At 35.3% G+C, this 23,560-nt stretch overlaps 1 protein-coding gene across 1 annotated transcript in view; it reads left to right on the forward strand.

Moving 5' to 3' along the window:
• Positions 1–23,560, forward strand: part of KCNJ3 (potassium inwardly rectifying channel subfamily J member 3) — a 431,207-nt gene that overhangs the window by 23,951 nt on the left and 383,696 nt on the right. Inside the window, exon 2 of the mRNA XM_053698313.1 lies at positions 161–377. Within this exon, the coding sequence (XP_053554288.1) occupies positions 161–377 (217 nt within the window). The remainder of the gene's footprint in view (positions 1–160; positions 378–23,560) is intronic.

Below are 23,560 nucleotides of genomic sequence, written 5' to 3' on the forward strand. Positions count from 1 at the left end.
TATTTCAGAAAGAAATGGTTTCAGTGTGCATGAAATTTTTGTAATTATTGTAATTATTTACATAGTCTGATTTTCGTTAAGAAGTTATGTTAGACAAGAAGTCATGAAAAAAAAGTCAGTACAAATGGTAATTTTTCTCTTTTTCTAAATACTTGTATAGTCTCGGCAGACACCTGAGGGAGAGTTCCTCCCCCTCGATCAACTTGAGTTGGATGTGGGTTTTAGCACAGGAGCGGATCAGCTTTTTCTGGTCTCCCCTCTTACAATCTGCCACATGATTGATGCCAAGAGTCCATTCTATGACCTCTCTCAGCGATCCATGCAAACAGAGCAGTTTGAAATCGTTGTCATTTTAGAGGGTATTGTGGAAACAACTGGTGAGTAGATGCATCCCTGTCTTATGATGTTCTTTTTCAAAGTTTATTTACATTGCATAATAAACTGTATGAATTGCAATTCAAATGTTAATTTACATTTATGTTAGAAATAAAATTGGCTACATGATACAAACTTTTTTGTTAACTTTGATTGAACAGTATTTTTGAGAAAAAAAAATGGACTATCGGATTTGATAACCACCTCTTTGAAGCTATATGCAAATCTTACATCTTCTTTAATGGCTTATTTATATCGACTTTTAAAGACTTTAATAGTTTATGAGTATCAGTATAATTTTAGAAGTAACTGTTCAAACACTAAGTAATAATAACTACAATGTAAAAATAATTTTCTAAAAATGTTTTTATGAAAATCACCTAGTTTGGCAGTGTATGTTTTGTAAGGTTATTATGCTATAAAAATACAGAGCAAAAAGATTAATCTGAAAGATATTTCTAAATGTACGATCCGATAAAGGTGGAACACACTAGATTATCAATTTTATAAACAGTTGCTAAATATAGTTTAAAGGATTACTTTCTGTTATAATTTTTAAGCTAAACAACTAACATATTAAAGTTAATAAACATTAATTAAAACCTACTGACCTATATTTTCTCCAAAACGAAGTTTCATAAAGTTCTTAAAGTTATATCTTTTATTCACCGATGATGTCACGTTATCCTGCCCACTATTTTCAGCACTGCATGTTCAAAATACTTAAACCAATAACTTTGTGTTTAAAGCGCCATTTTGAAACCTAGGTATTGCAAACGGATTGGTACAGAGCAAAGGATACCCACGGAGTGTGTTTGGAAAACAATTAAATTTGCAGACAAGATTTCTGATATACGGTAGAGATATGTTAATGAAATGCTATTGATAAAAAGCGTATTTGGGGTAGTTAGTTAGTAACAGGCATAGAAAATATTTACTTACAGTGGCCCTTTAATGAATTTTTTTTTTTTTCGTTTAATCATAAATTAATTTTCTAGAGCATAATGGGCTAAGAAGAAATTACAGCTATAGAACTAAGTAAAAAATCTCATGTGGGAGTGAGAAATAGTTATGAAAAAGAAATTAAGATGCAAATCTGTAGGCTAGTGAAGAAAAGGTGGTAAGATGATTTTTTCCCCCTTCCTTAAATTTACTAATGAGGTACCAATTTGCTCATCTGTAAAATGTCTTTAAATATAAGATAATTCACATGTACACTTTATATCTACAAAAAGCATGTTAATGTTTGTTCATAAAGTGATGTTTTATTTCTAATTGACTCATCTTCAAGATCTTTTTAGTTGGGATCATATCTTTCCTTTGCAAAGAATGTAATTTGATATCAGCTCTTCCTTTAATGGGATTCCAAATTATAGGCTAGATTATGAGTGGATCGCAATTTAGCGCTCCTGTTTGTGCATTAACTTTGCTAGACAAAGGCTTTGTGCCTGTCGGGTTGTGGTTGTATTATGAATGGAAAGTTAAAAGTTAGCATGCAAGTAAAAACTCAACACGTGCAAAAAGTGGAATGTATTCCCCCAAAGACTTCAATGGAGTGTGAAACCTAAAAAAACAAACCATCAGATACTCACGTGCTAGCCTGACCGTGTTTATTAAAGTCTACTCAACCCAACATTAATTATGAATATTTTACTTTCCAATGTTCTTCACATAGAATAATATGTTCTATTTTTCTTATATATATATATATATATATATATATATATATACAGTATATAAGAAAAGAGATATGGATTGGCGCAGATATATAAACCAGGGTATTACTTATAGTGCACAACTTGTGTATGGATAAATTATATGAAGCTACTTTAAAAAGCTACTCAAAAAATTAGGAATAGATTCCACATAAAATTACAAATCAAAAAAATACGTTAACCAAATAGATAAAATAAGTATCAAAATGAGCAGCAGTAAATATAGGCTTTAAAAAATAAAATAAATGATTTCATATATAAAAAAGAGTTAATCTGAATAGAGGTGGAAAACAGGAATCCTAGTCCCTCTCGGGTATCTACTTACACTCTTCTACCTCAATCAATATGAGGTAAGGGCCACACAGTGTAGAGATAGTCTATTACAGACACTAGAAAAATCATGTCCCCACGTTATTTGAGTGAAGAATCAGGAAATGATAAAACAGAAAATGTCTCTAAAACCTCAAACACTAGACTTCAGGCACAAAAAATGTTTCAGACAAGTGGAAAATAATCCAGTTTATATATATGATGTTTTTTTTGTAATATATATATATATAGATAGATAGATTTAGATATATACAGATAAATATAGGAATACATATTTAAAATTACTTCAAACACATTCCCAATATTTATAGTAAATACACAGTTAAAGCAATTATACATTTTTAATATTTAATAAATATGCTTTTTCATTTTTTAGGTATTTGACTGCAAAGGGCTCCAATGTGTGTGTATATATATATATATATATATATATATATATGCGAAAGTTTATAGGAATTTGCACTCTCACCCCTTAAGATACGAGCCAGGTGTCAGGAACAGCAATATCCAGTTCCAAGTAATAGATCCGCACTCGCTGGACTTTAAAAATACAAAAGTTTATTGTGTACACAATAAACGTTTGTTTTTTAAAAGTCCAGTGAGTGCGGATCTATTACTTGGAATTATATATATATAGATGTATACATTTGTATCTGTGTACTTATGTGTTTTACTGTATATGCACTGTACTTATTTTACATTCCAATGTTCTTCACTTACAGGATATTGTCCTTTTTATTGTAAAAACATATTTCTATATATATATCTATATTTACCTTTAAAGTACATATGCAGTAAAACACATTAATACATAAATACATTTACAGATATATAAACATTTATATACGGTGGAAAAATATTATTATGGTTTACTAATCAGAGGTTAAAAACCATTAGAGCGTGGTAGTATATTAAAACATAAAACTTAATTATTATTTCTTTATTAAAAATGTGTATATAGTTCAAAATTGTACACAACTATACATAATCTCAAGTTCAATCACAAAACAAATATACATGGATCAAAGATACTTATATACATGATTTGTACTATAAGTCTGATATGAGCACCAGAAGGGTTTTAACTGTATACCCATTTTTAATAAAGACATAATAAAGTTTTAATTTTAATATTCTACCACGGTTTATATGGAAAATCAAGGGGATCAACAGTGTTCTTAAACAGTATCCTTTTTTCAGTCTTTTAGACTGATTTTTGTAAATAATGTTCACTGATACATAGCACCTACATGCCAAAAGACAACAAAGTAAAGGCATAAATAATTAAAAGTGGTAATATCCCCTAACTATACAATAGTAAAAGAAGGAGTGCCATTGGTTTGCTACCATTAGTTAAAAAGTACTAGCCCAAAAGGAAACAGTTACTAGACCACTCAATGTTAAAGATAGGAAAAAGTTAAATTTCTAAGTCGTCTGCTGCAATTTCTAAGTCATCCAGGACCACTGGAAATTTAAAGCCCTGTGACTGTGTATATATAGCCCTTTGTATGCTTTTTTTTCTTACACCAGGGACCTCATATCTTTGAACCCTTATAACTTTTTAATGCAATATTTTTTAAATATTTTTTATGAGACAGTGTTTTAAAAATATTTTGAATGTGTTTTGTGCATCTTTTTTTGTCTCAGGTGTAACAGTTAACCAGAGGTCTAAAGTAACGTTAACCTGACGCACGTTAAATTAGATTGCGCTCAAGCGAACACATTTACTTTCAACTGTAATACGTGCGCTATTTCAGTCACAACCTAAAAGCTGTAAAAATCCAATATTGCTTGCATGCTATAGTTAGCGTACCACTCATAATCTAGCCCTTAATAACACAGTTTGTAAATATGTTGTCTTCCAGAAAAATATAATCATAATCTAGAAAGGATCTACAAGCATAGTTCTTAAGTTTATGGTAGAGGGGTATTTTTAAAAAAAGAGTTTGCATTTATTTTTAGTTTCTTTTATATTTGTGAAGTAATTTAATACTGCTAATTAGGTAAAGAAGTATGGATTTTTTGTAAGCATTTGGTGGGTTATTAGTAGCAAAAGTTCAATATAAAAATGAATACAATAAATTGTGTGGTAAGCTTCTTTCTTATTTTGATCCTGGATAATTAATACTGATTAGTAAAATCATAAGTGCTACTAAAATAGTCTTCTAATAAATCTATCATGTTAAGTTGTGTAAGTTGTGTAAATCGTTTGTACAAGCATTTGTTTCTATATGTATTCAGTACCAAACCAAGTGACCCACTACCACAGCCACCATACTTCTCATTTCCATTCTTCCCTTGTAATGATGTAATGTTATATAAATGTTTTGAAATGTATATGTAAGAGTTGGTCACAGCAGGAGCCAAATAATCTATTATATTTAGTCATAGCCAGTGGAACCCATGCCACCTTAACAGCACTCATTGTGCACACCATAACAAAATTCTTGGCCATGCACCTTCAATATTGTCATTAGCGGTTGGCTAGGTCTCTGGCTCAACAATAAAAACATTCAAATTTGTATGACAGGATAGTAGGTTACTTAATGAGACATCATTGATTTAGATGGGACTGACATTGCTTAAACAGTGCCTACAACATGTCTATTACCTGAGCATTTAGAGTAAGACACATGTACAAATGACAAGTTAATGAACATATCTATTTCAAGTAATAACAATTTTAAGTCTGCATTTCTAATGTTTAACTTTCATATGCAAGTATGACCAGTATAAACAACAGTACGTTTTCACTTTTTTTTTTTTTTTAAATATCTTTATTTTTGTGTGCCACATACAGGAAGACCAATACATCATATATTCAGTACAACCATCGAATGATAATTCAACAACATTCTTGCCAACATGAGAGGCTAGTCTGAACCGATTGTGCCCCCAGCTATGGGGCAGCTAAGGCTTACATGATGAATACGATACCACTCAATAGAATAACTAGGCTTGTGTAGCATGGTTCAGTCCTCCCTTAGGGCACTTTTGTAACATACAAACAAAACAAACAAACTCTGATAACCTAATTCAACATTGATATTTGCCAACTCGGATTGCTTCACCTCTTCTCCCCCCTCCATCAGTTCCTAGTTAGTCGAATACCCACTCCCCTCTCAAATTGGCTTCAAGTATGTACTCCGTGTTTTTAAACGGTGTTATAGTGATCTTTTTTAGCGCTGTTGGGAGTGTGTGTATGAAGGGTTCCCACTTAGTGACGAAAGATTTAACTCTCTTAGTCATGTCGCCTAGTCCATCTGATTGTTCGATAAACATTTGGTTAAGCAATGTCTGTCTCAACTGTGTCACAGTAGGTGGATTACGCTTGAGCCAGTTTTGGAATATTAAACGCCTGGCTACCAAAACTATGTTGGAGGTGAATATCTTAAATTGTCTTGGGACATCTCTAAAATCTAGCAGTACAATGTTTCTAAATGTTAGTTCAGGAATGTGGGAATGCGTGTTCAGAGTCGCCCAGTAATTTGTCATTTTCCAAAATTTAACTAACTTGGGGCAGCTCCACGTCATGTGCTTAATGTCTGCATCTTTCTTCCCGCACTTTGGGCATTTGACTTCCCTGTCAGTTCTCCATTTTTGGTATTTCTTGGGTGTTATGTAACCATCATGCATGAGTTTGAAGTGTGACTCTCTTACATCTGAAGAGAGAGTGGCTCGTTTGACCTTAAGGATACTCTCCTCTATGTCCTTACCGGTGACTACCTCCCCTAGCAAGGAGCTCCAGACCTCAGCAATTTTACTGCTGCATGATGTGTTAGTTGAATTGTTCAGGTTCTTATAAAGTGGAGAAATGGATGTGTTACCCTGCTCTGCTAACTGATTTTCCTTTTGTAGTGCTGTGTGGTAATGCCTAGCCTGAAGGTACGCATAGTGATGTGTGCTGGGCATCCCAAATGTCCATCTCAAGTCTTCAAATGATTGCATGTCCCCCCCCCCCTGGTGTCAGGGTCTGGCCCACTGTTCTTAATCCTAACTCTCTCCATCGAGCAAATGCTTCGGATGTGATTCCCACAGGGAATTCAGGGTTCCCTCCCCAAGGCAAGTAGGTCAGCAGTCTATTGTTACCTCCCAAATATTTGCAGGCCAACCTCCAGGCTCTCTCAGGTTGACTCAGCAAATCAATGTCCGTCAAATATTTAGTAGCCTTCGAATGCGTCAAGTGTGGTATAATGTCTAATGTCCAGGGTTTTATTAATGCATTCTCTAACTTAATGTTTGTAAATTTTTCTTTCCCGGTTAACCAGTCAATGGCGAACTTACACTAAGCTGCCCAGTTGTAAAGTTCAAAGATGGGCAATGCCAAGCCTCCCATCTCTCGGGCCGCCGTGAGCTTTAAGTAACTGACCCTATGTTTCTTATTAGTCCAAACGAACTGAAGAACGATATGGACCACACTTTGCAGATCTGACTTTTTAAGAAGAAAGGGTAACGTCTGAAAAAAGTAAAGCATTTTTGGGAAATATACCATTTTTATGAGTCCCACTCTACCAGAGAGGGACAGCGGGAGTGGGGACCATGTTTTAAGCATATTTTTCAAGTGTCTCAGCAGGGGGCCGTAATTTATCGAGTACCACCTCCGTGGGTCAGTATGAAGGGTTATTCCCAAATATTTAAAGTTTCCTTCTACCACCTTGAAATCAAAGTTTGGGATTTGCCTATCGCCTTTGGCAAGTAACCATATTAATTCTGTTTTATCCGTGTTAATCACTTACCCTGAGATCTTACTAAACTCCTCAATCAACTCCATAACCTTAGGAATATTCCTACAGGGGTCTTGAATAAACAATACCATATTATCGGCAAAAAGCGAGATATGTGAAGCCGTGTCTCCTATCTGCATTCCCTCCAATTGTGCCCTAATTTTAGACGCCAGAGGTTCAATCGCGATATCAAAAAGAAGCGGAGACAGGGGGCAGCCCTGCCTCGTGCCTCTATGGAGCATAAAGGGTGGAGTAGCCATTCCATTCACAAGAATGGAGGCCTGGGGGACCTTGTATAAGTTGGATATCGCCTTTACAAATGGGCCTTCTATCCCCATCTTTCCCAAAGTGTGAAAAAGATGTTCCCATAGAACCTTATTGAAAGCTTTTTCAGCATCGATCAGTAACAAAGCTGCTTCCCTATGGTTTTCCTTTTTCTTATTATCTTGTGAGATCTTCCAGTAGTACTGTATGATTGTTTGGACTTTCCTGATATTAAGTACCGAAGATCGTCCTTTAACAAAACCTGTCTGGTCACTGTGGATTAGTGACGGCAGTACATTAGCTAGCCTGTTTGCTAGGATTTTTGTAAGGATTTTATAATCCTGATTTAACAGGGATATAGGCCGATAGGATTGGGGTATAAGGGGGTTGCGACCTTCTTTTGGTTTAATACTGATGTGGGCTTCTGAAAATCTAGTCGATGGCACCACTGTATCATCCAATAGTCCATTAAATAACCTTGCGAGAGTCTCAGCTATATCTGGCCCCATAATTTTGTAGAACTCCGCCGGCAGCCCGTCCGGGCCGGGGGACTTCTCCAATTTCAGATCCTTAATTGTGGCTACAATTTCCTCTGGGGTAATAGGGGAATTAATTACCATGAGTTGGTCCTGCTCTATCTGTGGCAGCTGGATGGGGCCCCAAAATCTGTCTCTGTCGGAGTCATGTATATGTTGTTTTGAGTAGAGACCCCTATAGAAATTAGTGAATGCATTTTGAATGTCTGTTTCCCTTTTAAGTATGGCTGCTCCTTGTTTAATCGCTAAGATTGAGCTTCTCTTTCTGGTCAGTCTGGTCACTCTAGCCAATAATTTCCCAGTTTTACTTCCAAACCTGTAATATTTAGCTTGCGTTTTGGAATAGGCTCTGTTAGTTTGTTGGAAGATGTAGTTGTCCCTAAGTGTTTTAGCTTCCTTATATTTATATCTGGTTGTGGTAGTGGGATTTCGGAGGTATCTGTTCCTCGCATTTATAAGGCATACCAAAAACTGCTCTGATTTTTGCTTGTTTTGTTTTTTAATTGATGCGGCGTAAGTTGATATGATTCCCCTCAAAACTGCCTTGGCCGTTTCCCAAAATAAGAAGGGGTCGTCTATTTGTACTCTATTAAGGTCCATATATGTGTGCCATTCTCCAAGAATATGCCTATAAAAGTTTGGGTCTCTATATAGGTAAGTTGGGAAAATCCATTTATTAGGTGTGCGAGCAGTGCCACCCACGTGGATCTTGATCCCTATAGGAGCGTGGTCGGAGATTGTAATAGGGTCTATTGTAACCTCTGCGACTCTTGGGCAAAGGCTTGAGGAGACCAGAAAATAGTCTAATCTCGAAAGAGTATCCTTTGCCACGGACATACATGTGAATTCTCTACTTTCTGGGTATTTGGCTTTCCACACATCTTGCAAGTTCAGAGATCTCGCCAATGTGCGTATAACCAGTGACTCCTTTTTAGAGTTCTGTACTCTCTGGGCTGAAGGGGTATTTCTGTCTGGGTTAGAAAATCTGTCAACGGGGACCTGTGGGGCAATGTTAAAATCTCCTCCAATGAGGAGAGGTAAAGTGGTAAATTTCAACATTTCTGAATGTAGTGTCTTCCAGAACATTTGCTTCTGGGTTTGCGGTCCATATACACCAACCAGCGCAAAAGACAACCCCCCCACTTCTAGCTGAATCATAATATATCTACCTTCTTGATCAATCAGTGTTTTGGTAATAGTGTATTGCAAGGACTTCTTAAACAGGACCGCCACCCCTCTAGCCCTCCTCTGTTCATATGGCGTATAGATAACTTCTCCCACCCAACTCTGCCTCAGCTTCTAGTGCTCTAGTTGTGAAAGGTGTGTCTCTTCCAGAATAGCAATGTCGGTCCCTCTAGAGTGTAAATACCTTAATATTGATCTACGCTTTTGCGGGGACGTAATACCTCCCACATTCCAACTCATGATAGTTAGGTTACTGTGTGACATGAGGGGCTTTATTGTGTGCTTGATATGCAGATGTGTGTGATATTGTGGGGTGAGATACTATGACAGTTGTGAAATACCTTATGAGTTTCGTTATTAGAATTGCACTAGAATATTTTATAGATATATTTTTTCTACCACACTTGGTATTTGAATTTATTACATATACCGTTACGGCACTACCAGTGTCTGTGTGTGTATATAAGAATACATATAGGCACTGATATATATATAAATATACACCTATTACATCTGACATATATACCTATTACATCTGACATATATACTTATTACATCTGACATATGTCAATATAGCAAATTTTTCGTCTATTTAAGAATTAGTATTCCTTTTGAATGGGTGTTTCACTATGTAACCAGCTCCCATGATCGCAATAACATCATATAGCGGAATAATTATACTTAGAGCAATCGGGTCTAACTATGGCACATATCCTAGTTTTGGCTTTCCCCCCACGGACCAATAGTCACAACCTGTCTAACACGAACACAGGCAGGACCAATGGGAGGTTTTGTTTACGGCTGGCCGCCACCAATCACTATACTTCCCCAAGTTACATTAACAGCCTGTAATACACGTAGTAGAGACACGGGCCCCCCCACCATGTGACCACAGGCAAGACCAATGGGAGACTTTGTTTACCATTGTCCGTAATTTAGTATCATACACTTTCAGACTTCAGTGTATGCTAATTACGGCACATAACGTTTTCTACCACACTTGGTATTTGAATTTATTACATATACCGTTACGGCACTACCAGTGTCTGTGTGTGTATATAAGAATACATATAGGCACTGATATATATATAAATATACACCTATTACATCTGACATATATACCTATTACATCTGACATATATACTTATTACATCTGACATATGTCAATATAGCAAATTTTTCGTCTATTTAAGAATTAGTATTCCTTTTGAATGGGTGTTTCACTATGTAACCAGCTCCCATGATCGCAATAACATCATATAGCGGAATAATTATACTTAGAGCAATCGGGTCTAACTATGGCACATATCCTAGTTTTGGCTTTCCCCCCACGGACCAATAGTCACAACCTGTCTAACACGAACACAGGCAGGACCAATGGGAGGTTTTGTTTACGGCTGGCCGCCACCAATCACTATACTTCCCCAAGTTACATTAACAGCCTGTAATACACGTAGTAGAGACACGGGCCCCCCCACCATGTGACCACAGGCAAGACCAATGGGAGACTTTGTTTACCATTGTCCGTAATTTAGTATCATACACTTTCAGACTTCAGTGTATGCTAATTACGGCACATAACGTTACGCATTGGCAATGGAGGCGCGCCCCTAGCCAGTGCTCTGATTGGATATGCGCACTCCGAATGACAATATAGAAATAGTTAGAATGGCAATAGGAGATTGAGCACGAACATCTTATTTGATTGACAGCCATATAGACGAATCAGCAAGTTGGTTTTGTGAACTATCCAACTATAGAATGATTGACAGCCTAGTCACCCTATGAGATTTTAGGAATTACGAACAACATAAATTACAAATTGTCCATTATAAAATGTTAGGTTTTTGCAAAATACAAACATATATAAAAACACCAATTTAGAAACATTCAGTTTATTCACTTGTTTGAAAGGTTATTAGAGCATACATAGAGAATGTATGTAGTATATTATAACAGGGGCGGCATCATTGTTAAATGATGGCCCTTGATTGGTTTGAAATCTGACAATTGGTGGGGGTGGGTTGTGGGTGTATTCCTAGTAGCATAGCCCTATATAAGGAAGTTAAGAATTGTGTAACAACATGCCTGAGGAAACAGTATACCTGAGAAACGCGTTGCATGTATTCCTTATGTATAAGATACATTTTTAACACTGAGATGAGTGGTATTATTTTTTATACTTTTTAAATAAATTTACTTTTATATCAAATCCACTCCTAGTGTTATAATTGATACTTCCTGTTGCTATGCTACTTTAGAGTATTAACACTCTGACACCCACCCATCCGTTACTCCACTTTGGAATAGCTAGCTAGATTGCTGGGAAATCCAGCCTGTCTCTATGGGCAAAATTGATTGCCTTCACCACATGTGAGTATCCTGTGCATATTGGGGTGTTGTTGTGCCTTATATCACCATTGATCTGCACCATTGGTGCCTCTGTACTTTGTCTCACATCTCCAGTTTTCCTTCAACACTTGACTGGTGTCCATAGTGCAATTTTGTGTGTGCAGTACACTTCCCCCTGATTATAGATTCCCTGATACAAGGCAAATTTATATATTATTAGTTCCCTTTCCCTCTTTCTCTTTTCTCTTTTCTTTCTTTCCCTGTTGTGGGTATTTTCAGCCTAAGGAATGGAGCTACTGAGAGATGTCTTAAAGGGAACATTCCTCCCCATCTAATATGAGTGATTGGTTACCTCCCCAAATCCCCTTTCTAGCAGCTACGATAAGTACATAAGTATACAAGGGAGGACCTCCTTCCAACTCTCCATTTCAGACATACGACAATTAGTGGCCATTTATATGGCGTCTCACTGACCAGTTCTAATAATCTTTTGGAAAGGGCTACTCTTACTTCGCTAAGATCAGCATTACCTAGTTTAACATGAATATTACGGCATCCTAACTAAGATAATCTTAGGTATATGTAGTGTAACATATCAATAACAGAAGTATGAACTGTTTTACAAATATGAAAAAGAAAAACATCAAACCCTCTCCATGGTAGGAGTACTTGCTAAACAGTTGACCTTTTATTGGTCTAGGTTTGCCCCTCTCTCATAAGCTATATGCCAGATAATAAGGGTCTTTATTTATTGTCTCTTGGGACTCATCTACACCCTCTCAGGTGTCATTTGCTGCAGAATCATTTTCCTGTCTCAGGAATTTCTGGAGTTGTCTAGGGTCTTCAAAGAATTTGACCCCTTGCTGGGTCTGAAGCTTGAGTTTCACAGGAAACATTAAGGAAAAGGTGCGACCAGCCTCTGTTAGTGATTTACAATAAGGCGAGAACTCCCTTCTCCTTCTAGATATTTCCGCTGAGTAGTCCTGGAATATCAGAATTTTCCTCCCCTCAAAACTTAGGGGTGAGGACTGGCGATAGGCTCTCAGAAGTAGATTTTTGTCCTTGAAATTGAGATATCGGATCATTACTTGCCGTGGCCCTCTCACATTTTTCTGGTCTTGACTAGAGCTACCTACTCTATGAGCTCTCTCATCAATACATGGTATGTCTTCAGGCCTCAAGTGTATATATATATATATACTGTATATATAAATGATTAGATATAAGTATAGATAAATACAGTTATATATAGGGGAATATCTATTTGAGAATACATAAAAGATATTCTGCTATGTACAGAACATTGGAATGCTTCATATTTATAGTATCTACATAGCTAAGCACTTAATTAAATATGAATATTGCATAGATATGATTTTTCATGTTTTCATCTACTTGACTGCAATGGGCTCCAATGCACTTATATATGTCTATATATGTACACCTATGTATTTATGCGTATATGTGTATATATGTCTGTAAATACATAAATACACATATAAATAAATATATATATATATATATATTTATATATATATATATATATATATATATATATATATATATATATATATATATATATACACATATACCTATTTAGACATGTATATGTAAGTATCTCTGTTAAAAACCCTGGCAGTCCTTTTTTTTTCTAACACCTGAGACCTCATAACTTTGAGCCCATTTAAATTGTTATTGCAATATAATGTTTTCAATCATTTTAATTAGACATTGTTATCACGAATATAATTGTACTTTTAAATGTATTTATGGTGTGTTTTGTGATACTTTTTTGTCGAGCGTAACCAATAACCAGAGCTCTGGGGTTTTAGTAATCAGTCTAGCATAAATCACCATTGATCTCACGCGTTCACATTTGATTTTAGCTTGTATTATGAGCGGAATTTAAGTTGCTCGCAAATGGCCTTGAAAACCCGATATTGCTTTAATGCAAATACATTCGCACCACTCAGTAACTAGCCCATTTTGGCTAGTGGGAAGCAACACACTGCCGTATTTATCATTGTAAAAGCCATTGTGATTAGCAGCACATGAGCAGGGTTTTAAATCACCCCAGTTGGACAAATTCGGGGGGATTGCAAACCGCCAACTCAGATATAGGCCTCTAGTTATCAAGGTCTGTCGGACCTGATCCGACAGTGCGGATCAGGTCCGACAGACCTCGCTGAATACGGCGAGCAATACGCTCACCGTATTCAGCATTGCACCAGCAGCTCACAAGAGCTGCTGGTGCAACGCCGCCCCCTGCAGATTCGCGGCCAATGGGCCGCCAGCAGGGGGTGTCAATCAACCCGATCGTACTCGATCGGGTTGATTTCCGGGGATGTCTGTCTGCCTGCTCAGAGCAGACGGACAGGTTATGGAGCAGCGGTCTTTGTGACCGCTGCTTCATAACTGCTGTTTCTGGCGAGCCTACAGGCTCGCCAGAATCACGGGGCATCAAGCTACATTCGGTGCTTGATAAATATGCCCCCTGGTGTATAGGTTAGGAAGTAGTGGTCTGATGACCGATGCTTCTTAACTATGGACTGCAGGCTTGTGCGAACCTTCAGGTGAAGGCACTCCAAAGGTGCATCCAAAGCTTCTTAAATGAAGCCCTATGTTACCCCTTGCTTTTTACAGTCACAATTCCTACATACACACAACCAGACACAAAATTAATACATTAAATGATTTGTTTAATAACGTGAATTTAATATATATATAAAGTAGCAAGGATGTGCACTCTCACCTTCATAACATCTGCCAGGGTGCTCGTGAATATTCACAACAACAAGAAAAACTTGCACTCACTGGTATTTTCCAACACAATTTTACTATAAAATTGTGTTTGAAAATACCAGTGAGTGCAATTTGTTCTTGTTGTTGTATGTATATATATATATATATATATATATATATATATAGTATATATATCACAGACATGCAAAAGAAACTAAATTTTAAAGAAAAATCTTTAGAAAATAATAATCTTAAATCCTGTTGCATTTAACTGTAGAGCAATGTTTTGCAACCCATGTATTTATAATTTCATTTATAATGAGGTACATAGCTTTCTGCATAGCATCATTAACTTAAAGGATCTTTTGCTTAATGAACCATTATACATTGAAATTTTTAACTGATTCACAAATGGTATAGCTCTTTAAAAAATAACAGCTTTGTTACTATTCTCTACGTATTCATTATGAAGGAATATCTGCTAGATGTATTAATATTGCACATAAAAAACATATACACAAATTATTATTGTCTATACATTGGTTTCTTACATGTATTCTGGGGTCTCCAGAGTTTTAAATCTAAATTATGAAAAAAGTATATTACTGTAAAATCAAATGTGTGAAAAGTGATCAAATATACCAGAATGTTCAATGTAAAGTAAGCACAGATTTTATCTAGTGACAAAAGGAAGTTTGCCATTTTGAAATTGCCCCAAATTTTTTAGTGTTATTGTGAAATAGACACAATTAAATGTCTTCAGGAAAATACAAAACAAAAACAAACCCCATAAACAACATTAACCCTGAAATATATGGGATACATTAAGATATAAAGAAATGGGGTAACCAGGCGCCAACTAACGGAGGCTAGGTGTAAACGTTGGAATCTAAAAACAGTTTGAATTTAATAACATAAAAACAGGTAGTTAAAACAATATTGACAATGATGATATTGAAACAATATTGACAATGATGATATTAAAAACAATGGATAAGGCAATGTGCACAATTCCTAGTTCAAGGATCCTTGAAGGTACAAAACTAAAAACTTATTACAGTCATAGTAGACAAGGAACAAGAAATATGATTCGATAGATCACTATCTAAAGCTACAGGAGCTGCTGATGTGGATTAAGTGATGAATTGGTGTGCAAAAAAAATATAATAAGAAAACAATGTCCAAAATGGGTGAAGTAGTGTCCAATGCAAATTAAATTGATATCTAAAAACCAATAAGTTCAATCAAATCAATCCAAATATGGTGAATGTGGTGAAAAAGTTGGTAAAAAATGTGTAAAATATATATAAAAAATTGGTTATATATATATAGAGTGTCACAATCCTCAAAGTGTTTGAAACAAGTCACAAATCCAAAAGTGCTAGTGAACAAAAATAGTCCAAATGATATGATGTATTGGAACCTTTGGTCCTTGTTCTCCTAGTAGAAAGGGGTTGAATCACAGGATAGGGAAAAAAAAACCATAGTAAAAGAACAATACAAAAAATGGGTCGAAAAAATATGGTGAAAAAACTTGTGGAAAGAGAAATACGAACAATGTGTAGCAGGTTTACAGATAACGACTCCAAATGGAAATAGGCTTACCAGTCTACGCGTTTCGGCCCCTCTAGGCCTTTATCAAGACTGGTTATTGGTACTTACTGTTGGCCTTTTATAGCTGTCTGACCGGATGTTTAGTTAAACAGCACTTCCGGTTTCGTTACTACCTATTCATGTGAATAGTGTGAATAATTTCATTACTAGAGTCCCTATTTATGAGAGACTTTTTTTGTGATGGTTATTTGTTACTCTTAAATGTTTCAGGAATTGAAATAAAATTATTTGTTCCTAGTTTATGTAGCCTCCGTATCTTGGTGACGTCACTTCCGGTCGGAACAGATTGCCGTGAATTACAGCTTATTTCAAATATGCTGAATTGTATACATTCTACTTTCTAAAATCAGTGTTTTAGATAACCTAATATCGATTACCCTTAAATGTATGATTATTTATACGATTATTTATACTCCTTATACTTATTCTTGATATGCCGATTTCTAAGCTATCCGATTGGTTGTGACGTCACCTGTTGGCCGCAAGGGGATTGGATAAGCTTATGAATATGTATTCAATAGTTCTCTCTTGTTATATTATATGTAGTCAGCTCAGGGGATATATTTCTATTCATAGTATTGCTTGAAATCTTAGTATTATGTCGTAAAGAATATGTTTAATATACAGATTTTCAAACTATTTGATTTAATTCTGCAATTTCTACTAGGTAGGTGATGAATTAAAAAAAATTACTGTTTAGATGGAACCAAGGATAGTCTTATATCCTTGGTATAGTCTTCTTGAGACATAATACATTGAACCCTGATTGGGTATAGGTTATAGAGATCAAAGCTTAAAAATATATATATATATAAAAAATATAAAATATATAAAATATATATGTATGAAAGACAATATAGTAGAGATGACAGAGGGATGATTCTCAGTATTAATTATTAGATATGTCAAATCTATCTAATACTGATAGATTTTATATAAAAAAGTTAAGTGGGAGTAGTCTATAAATTGCTCTTATCTTAAAATTGGGAGATATTTGTCGTTTAATAGTGACCCATAACAGTCAAGAGTTGAATATAAGGAGAGCATATTTGTCTAACCACTTAATATTAGCCCATAACTTTGAGAGTCAGATACGGAGAGAGGATATTTAATGGGTATAATAGGATATAGCAGGAGATTTCAGCCATATGGATGTTATTTGATCATGTAGTTTGTCATTGAGGGTATCAGATTATATTAAATAAGTGCGAGAGGTCTTCTTTATTATTTAGTCCCTTCGGATAAAGGCAATCTAAATTAAAAATCCATTTGGATTCGGCAATCCGCAGTTTGTTGTTATAGTTGCCTCCTCTCCAGCACTTTGTTATTTTTTGTATTCCCATAAATGATAGATCCTTTGTATTCCCTTGATGTTTGGTCGAGAAATGACGGTATAAAGCTGTCTCCATATTCAATTTCTCAATGAGGAGTAGATGTTCTCGGATTCTATCCTTTAGGGTCCTGGATGTTTGGCCTACATATTGAAGCCCACAGGGGCATTGAAGCATGTAGATGACCCCACTGTCCTGGCATCTAATCAGGTCATGTACGCTGTATTTCTCTTTTGTATGATGGCAACTGAAGATTGCCGATTTAGTACCATGCTTACATGCCTTGCACGATATACATGGAAAAAAACCCTTTATCTCATTCCCATATACATCTTTTACACCTGATCTTTTCTTCTTTTGTATACTGGGAGCTAGCTTACTTTTTAAGTTCTTGGTCTTCCTGTAGATGAACCATGGTTTGGATGGTAATCTCTCACCTATAATGTCATCGTCCTTCAGTAGTGACCAGTGTTTACAAAATATATTTTCGATAATGTTTTTATTTCCACTGTATTCTGTTATCATATTAATGTTAAATGTATCATCTTCCGTTGGGTTTTCTTTTCTTTTGTATTTCATCAGTTCTGTTCTTTCAATATGGCTGATTTATTGTATCTTTTGTTCTAGTTTATCCTTATTATACCCTCTGTCCAGAAACTTGTTCTTGATAAGTTCTGCTTGTTACTCCCATTTTTCATTAGTAGAGCAATTCTTCTTTATTCTTAAGAGCTGACCTGTCGGAATGTTGTCCTTCCAGGACTTGTGGTGGCAACTCATTCTATGAATGAAATTATTGCTATCAACTTTTTTGAAAAAAGTGGATGTCTCTATTTTCCCTTCCTCTATTTCGATTTTAAGATCCAGGAAGACCAGTTCGGTCCTGCTCCAAGTGTATGTAAATCTTAAGTTGTCAGTACTTCTATTCATCACCTCAATAGTGTAATCGAGATCTTCCTGTGTTCCCTTCCATATGATGATGATATCATCTATATACCGGCGGTAGAGGACCAGGTCCGCCCAGGCTGGGCAATAATCCCAAAAGATTTGTTCCCATTTGCCCATGTATAAATTGGCATAGCTAGGTGCGAACCTGGTCCCCATCGCCGTACCACACAACTGTTGATAATAATTTCCTTCATCATAGAAATAGTTTCGACCCATTTTTTGTATTTTTCTTTTACTATGGTTTATTTTCCCTATCCTGTGATTCAACCCCTTTCTACTAGGAGAACAAGGACCAAAGGTTCCAATACATCATATCATTTGGACTATTTTTGTTCACTAGCACTTTTGGATTTGTGACTTGTTTCAAACACTTTGAGGATTGTGACACTCTATATATATATAACCAATTTTTTATATATATTTTACACATTTTTTACCAACTTTTTCACCACATTCACCATATTTGGATTGATTTGATTGAACTTATTGGTTTTTAGATATCAATTTAATTTGCATTGGACACTACTTCACCCATTTTGGACATTGTTTTCTTATTATATTTTTTTGCACACCAATTCATCACTTAATCCACATCAGCAGCTCCTGTAGCTTTAGATAGTGATCTATCGAATCATATTTCTTGTTCCTTGTCTACTATGACTGTAATAAGTTTTTAGTTTTGTACCTTCCAAGATCCTTGAACTAGGAATTGTGCACATTGCCTTATCCATTGTTTTTAATATCATCATTGTCAATATTGTTTCAATATCATCATTGTCAATATTGTTTTAACTACCTGTTTTTATGTTATTAAATTCAAACTGTTTTTAGATTCCAACGTTTACACCTAGCCTCCGTTAGTTGGCGCCTGGTTACCCCATTTCTTTATAGCTACTCTTTGATTGGCAAAAGCTAGGTTTCGCTTTTTCCGGGCATATAGGTGTTAGTCGGCGATTAAGTAGGACAATATATATTTTAGCATTCATACATTGAGATATATATTTGTGTGTCATTTTATTTTGTGTGTGTTTATATATATATATATATATATATATACACACATACAGTACATTTATACACAAACACACACTCACATGCACAAACAGATCTGGTTACATTTAGTACAAATCCAATGTTGAGCATTCCCTATAACAGCCATGCTATAATAAACAATGGCTAATTACTTTTATTTAGCAGAGCTCGAGTGATTTAGTTACTGTGCTGTGTATTGCAGTGCATCTTACTCATACCATCTGTTTTGAATTAAAATTGCTGAATAAAAACTGTTAGCAATAAGCAGACAATTTGATAAGAGGATAAAGGTATCAATTAAATATCTACGTGAAACTACTTTTGAACATATCAACCAGAAGAGAAAAAAATTAGATGGTTATTTTTATTATTTTTTTTGTTAAATTACTTGAAACTTTATCTTTTCTAGTTAATATCTTTAATGCTCATATTGTCTATACCAATAAATATATAAGCATCTTATGAAACAACTGCTATAAATTGTCTTAAAGGGGCATTAAACCAAACATTTTTATTTCGCAATTGATATAGAGCATATATTTTTAAGCAACTTCCTAATTTACTTCTATTATAATTTTTTTTTTTTTAATGTTTTGGTATCCTTTATTGAAGGAGCAGCAAAACATTACTGGGAGATAGATGAACACAATTGTTAAGCAAATGACAAGAAGCATACATGTGCACACTTCAATTAACAGCTAGCTCCCAGCTCCTGAACCTAACTAGATATGCTTTTCAACAAAGGATACCAAGCGACCAAAGCAAATTAGATAATAGAAGTAAATTATAAAGTTGTTTAAAATTGTATGTCCTATATGAATCATGAAAGAACATTTTTGGGCTTTGTATCTCCCTTTAAGGACACAGCTTTCAGTTTGCTCAATTGTTTTAGGTCGGAAAAATTCCGCCATATGTCCTTAAGAGGTTAAATGCATGGCATTGGCAACCATCATGCTCATTAATCTACAATAATTATAGTCAATGTTCATTTAAAAAAGCTATTAGTAGCAAAACAAATTTATTATCTAAAATCTTAAGTGAAATCTTAAGTGAAAGCTTTAGTGTTTAATCTTTTATGCGTTATTGCCAGTTGAAGGGATATGGAAATGCTTACACCTACAAGTGCGATATCCGGTTTTTTAGGCTCCGTAGAGCGTCTTCAGCCTTTCTAACCTCACCAGTCCTTATGTTATTACATACTATTTAATAAAATAAGGACTGGAAAGGCTAGAGAGGCTGAAGACGCTCTAGGGAGCCTAACAAAAACAATATTGCACTTGCGCTACAGTTAGCGCACCACTCATAATCTAGGTGTTAGTTTGCTATAACACGTTTAAAAGAACATATAAAAAATATATTTGTTTTGAAATTAAGAACTATAAATCATTTAATCATTTTGCAAAAAACACAGTGGCCCCTGTTATAATCCATTACTATTTGCTGGATGAAAACATCCATCTATACGCTGTGAGACCCATTATAATGCAGCTGCTGTGAAAAAAATCTAGCAATGTCAAATTCATCATTGCGGCCCCACACCAGCAACCTTATCATACTTGCACCCCTGTTATAAAGTGATGATGTCTCTGGTTCAATAAATAATAGTAGTTCTTGATGGCTGCTTTCTATTTTCTATTAATTTTATCAGTTAGTTTCTGATTCCAAACACTGTAACATTAGTGCCTATGTAATATAGTGTTTTAGCCTTCTGACCCGATAACAGAGATATCCTTTTTGAAAATAAACCTTAATCTGTTCTTCTGATGTCCCCACTGCAATTGACTCAAACATTGTTTCTGACCACAACCTTCACATCCACAAACCCAACACTGCTCACATGACTCCCCTCACACTGTCTACAGACCCCTACATGATCCTCCCCAACAGCAAACTAAGAAATTCACTCTCTCACTAAAAAGATGTATCACTAAATCTAGTCCTCTTATACATGCTGCAGTGATAAACCCTCTAACCCCAAACTTCTAACTCCCTATTTAAAAAATAAACAGAAAATACCCTTAATATTGCTTCTCCTAATGTTTGATCATTGCTTTTTTTTCATGATTGACATATGGAGTATTTATTAATCTCCAATGTAAACGGCAGCCATATGCCTGACACATTTCTACAAGTTACAGCTTGGCCTCCTCAGTAGCTACTGAGGTTGATTTATTTTTACAATATCAGCCATGAAATGCTTAGTACCTTCATCTTAGAAGCGAACTTTCATTTAACTATAGCGGCTTATCCTTATATGAATTTATTCTGTAGGTGTAAGTCCTGCATACTGTGTATGCATTAGTTCTTTGACTTTTTTAAAGTCTTTTTGAGATTTGAATGGTCTAGAATAGGAAGAAGCCTTTGAGCTACCAATAAATTGAACACAATTATAGATCTGAATAATTTTGAAGGGTAACATTATAACATACATTACTTTAAGTAGAGTGTTGCTTTAGGGAGACAGTGTTCGATTCTGTTATTACATTGCTATTTATGGCGGCTGAATAAAGCATTACTTTTGTTTGTTGCCCACATTTTTCTAACTTCATTACATTTAATTCCTTCATTTTGTTTTTTTAACCATTTATTTAAAGGGACACTGAACCCAAGTTTCTTCTTTTGTGATTCAGATGCATGAAATTTTAAACAACTTTATAATTTACTCCTATTATCAAATCTTTATTCTCTTGGTATCTTTATTTGAAATGCAAGAATGTAAATTTAGATGCCGGCCCATTTTTGGTGAACAACCTAGGTTGTCCTTGCTGATTGGTGGATAAATTCATCCACCAATCAAAAACTGCTGTCCAGAGTTCTGAACCAAGAAAAAAAGCTTAGATGCCTTCTTTTTCATATAAAGATAGCAAGAGAACGAAGAAACATTAATAATAGGAGTAAATTTTGGGTTCAGTGTCCCTTTAACTACATAGTTAAAGGGACATCAGTTCTGTTATTTGTTTCATTTAAAAGAAGGCATTTCAAAATGTATTTCACTTTTTGTTTTATGAAACGCTCATTTCCCATCCCTGAATAAATCACAATTCTCTTGTCACACAGATATGTGTCCCTTTCTGCCGGTAAAGCAGAAGTGATGATTATTCAGAAAAAAGGAAAGTGTAAATGTTGCTCTCTCACATGCATGATAGAAAATTGTTGTGGACAGGGTATCTTTAAGGAGGTATTTTTTATACTGGTTCCCAAATGTATTTTACAAGACATTAGGGTTTTCAGCATTTAAAAGAACAGTTATAAGTGTGAGAGGAAGTGTTTCTCACATGCAAACAGTGAAAATGTTAGTCCATCAAAGGGCTATCACATTCTGAAGTAAATCATCAGTATCATTTTAGATTGTCATATAGAAGCCATGAAAATAAGGTTAACTGTCTTTATTTTAGAAACCAGGTGATGGATTTACTGTATATGTCTTTGGGGAGGTTTAATAGAGCTGTATGTTACACAGTCAGACTTAACTGTGCCCCAATACTAGAACAGAATCTAGTGCATATATATTGCTAAATGATATACATGCAAACAGGTGTATAATATGTATTAATACTTTCCCCTTCTGGTGAACCGCAGCCGTCCCACAGTCTCTCCCAAGGTCTGTGTGAATAGATCAGGTGTGCTAGCTGAAGGCGCTGGTTCAGCTTGTATCAGTCGTTGGTATCTTCCTTTCCTTCCTCGGTTGTATAACTCTAGGTGCAAAATAGTGGTGCTGAAATATCAGACAATACACCATACAAAGGTGAATATCTACTCACAGTGTATATTGCAGGTTACCAGCTCCTTCTCAATATGAAAAGACAATATCACAGATTCAGTAAAAAAGTTTGTCTTTATTTGGCTCAACGCAAAAGCGTTTCAACGGTCCCAGCCGTCTTTCTCAAGAGCAATAAAAGTGCTTTACAAACCAAAGCATTACTGTCCCTTTCCTTGTTTTGGCTTTATTTTTACCTAGGGGGTGATTATAATTAATCATTTGATAGCTATCAGCATGTTAACATCTACAAATAAGCCTTTTTCAATGTCAACACTATGACTGCCAACCATTTTTATTGTTTTTGGAAGTACTTTTTTTTTAAATATTTAATATTTTTATTGAGGACAAAAATTACGTTTACAAAAATAAAAATACAAAGTACAGTCATAATTTCAAGAGTCCATTTCAAATCTGATGCTTGGAGATGTACTTAAATAGTTACAGTCCTCGAGATTTGTAAAAAAATTTTTACCTCCTTTATATAACAGTTTAGGCCACTTTTGGACCTGTGCTACTATAATAGGCTGTGAACAGGGGTTAACCTTGAGCAATAAAACCAGAAAACATCAACAGGAAGAAAAGAAAAGAGAGAAGAGAACAGACACATAATGGATGGTATATACATTGCTAATAAAAATTAGGGTTATAGTTTGAG

Source organism: Bombina bombina, chromosome 1, assembly GCF_027579735.1.
Source record: "Bombina bombina isolate aBomBom1 chromosome 1, aBomBom1.pri, whole genome shotgun sequence".
Classification (NCBI taxonomy): domain Eukaryota; kingdom Metazoa; phylum Chordata; class Amphibia; order Anura; family Bombinatoridae; genus Bombina; species Bombina bombina.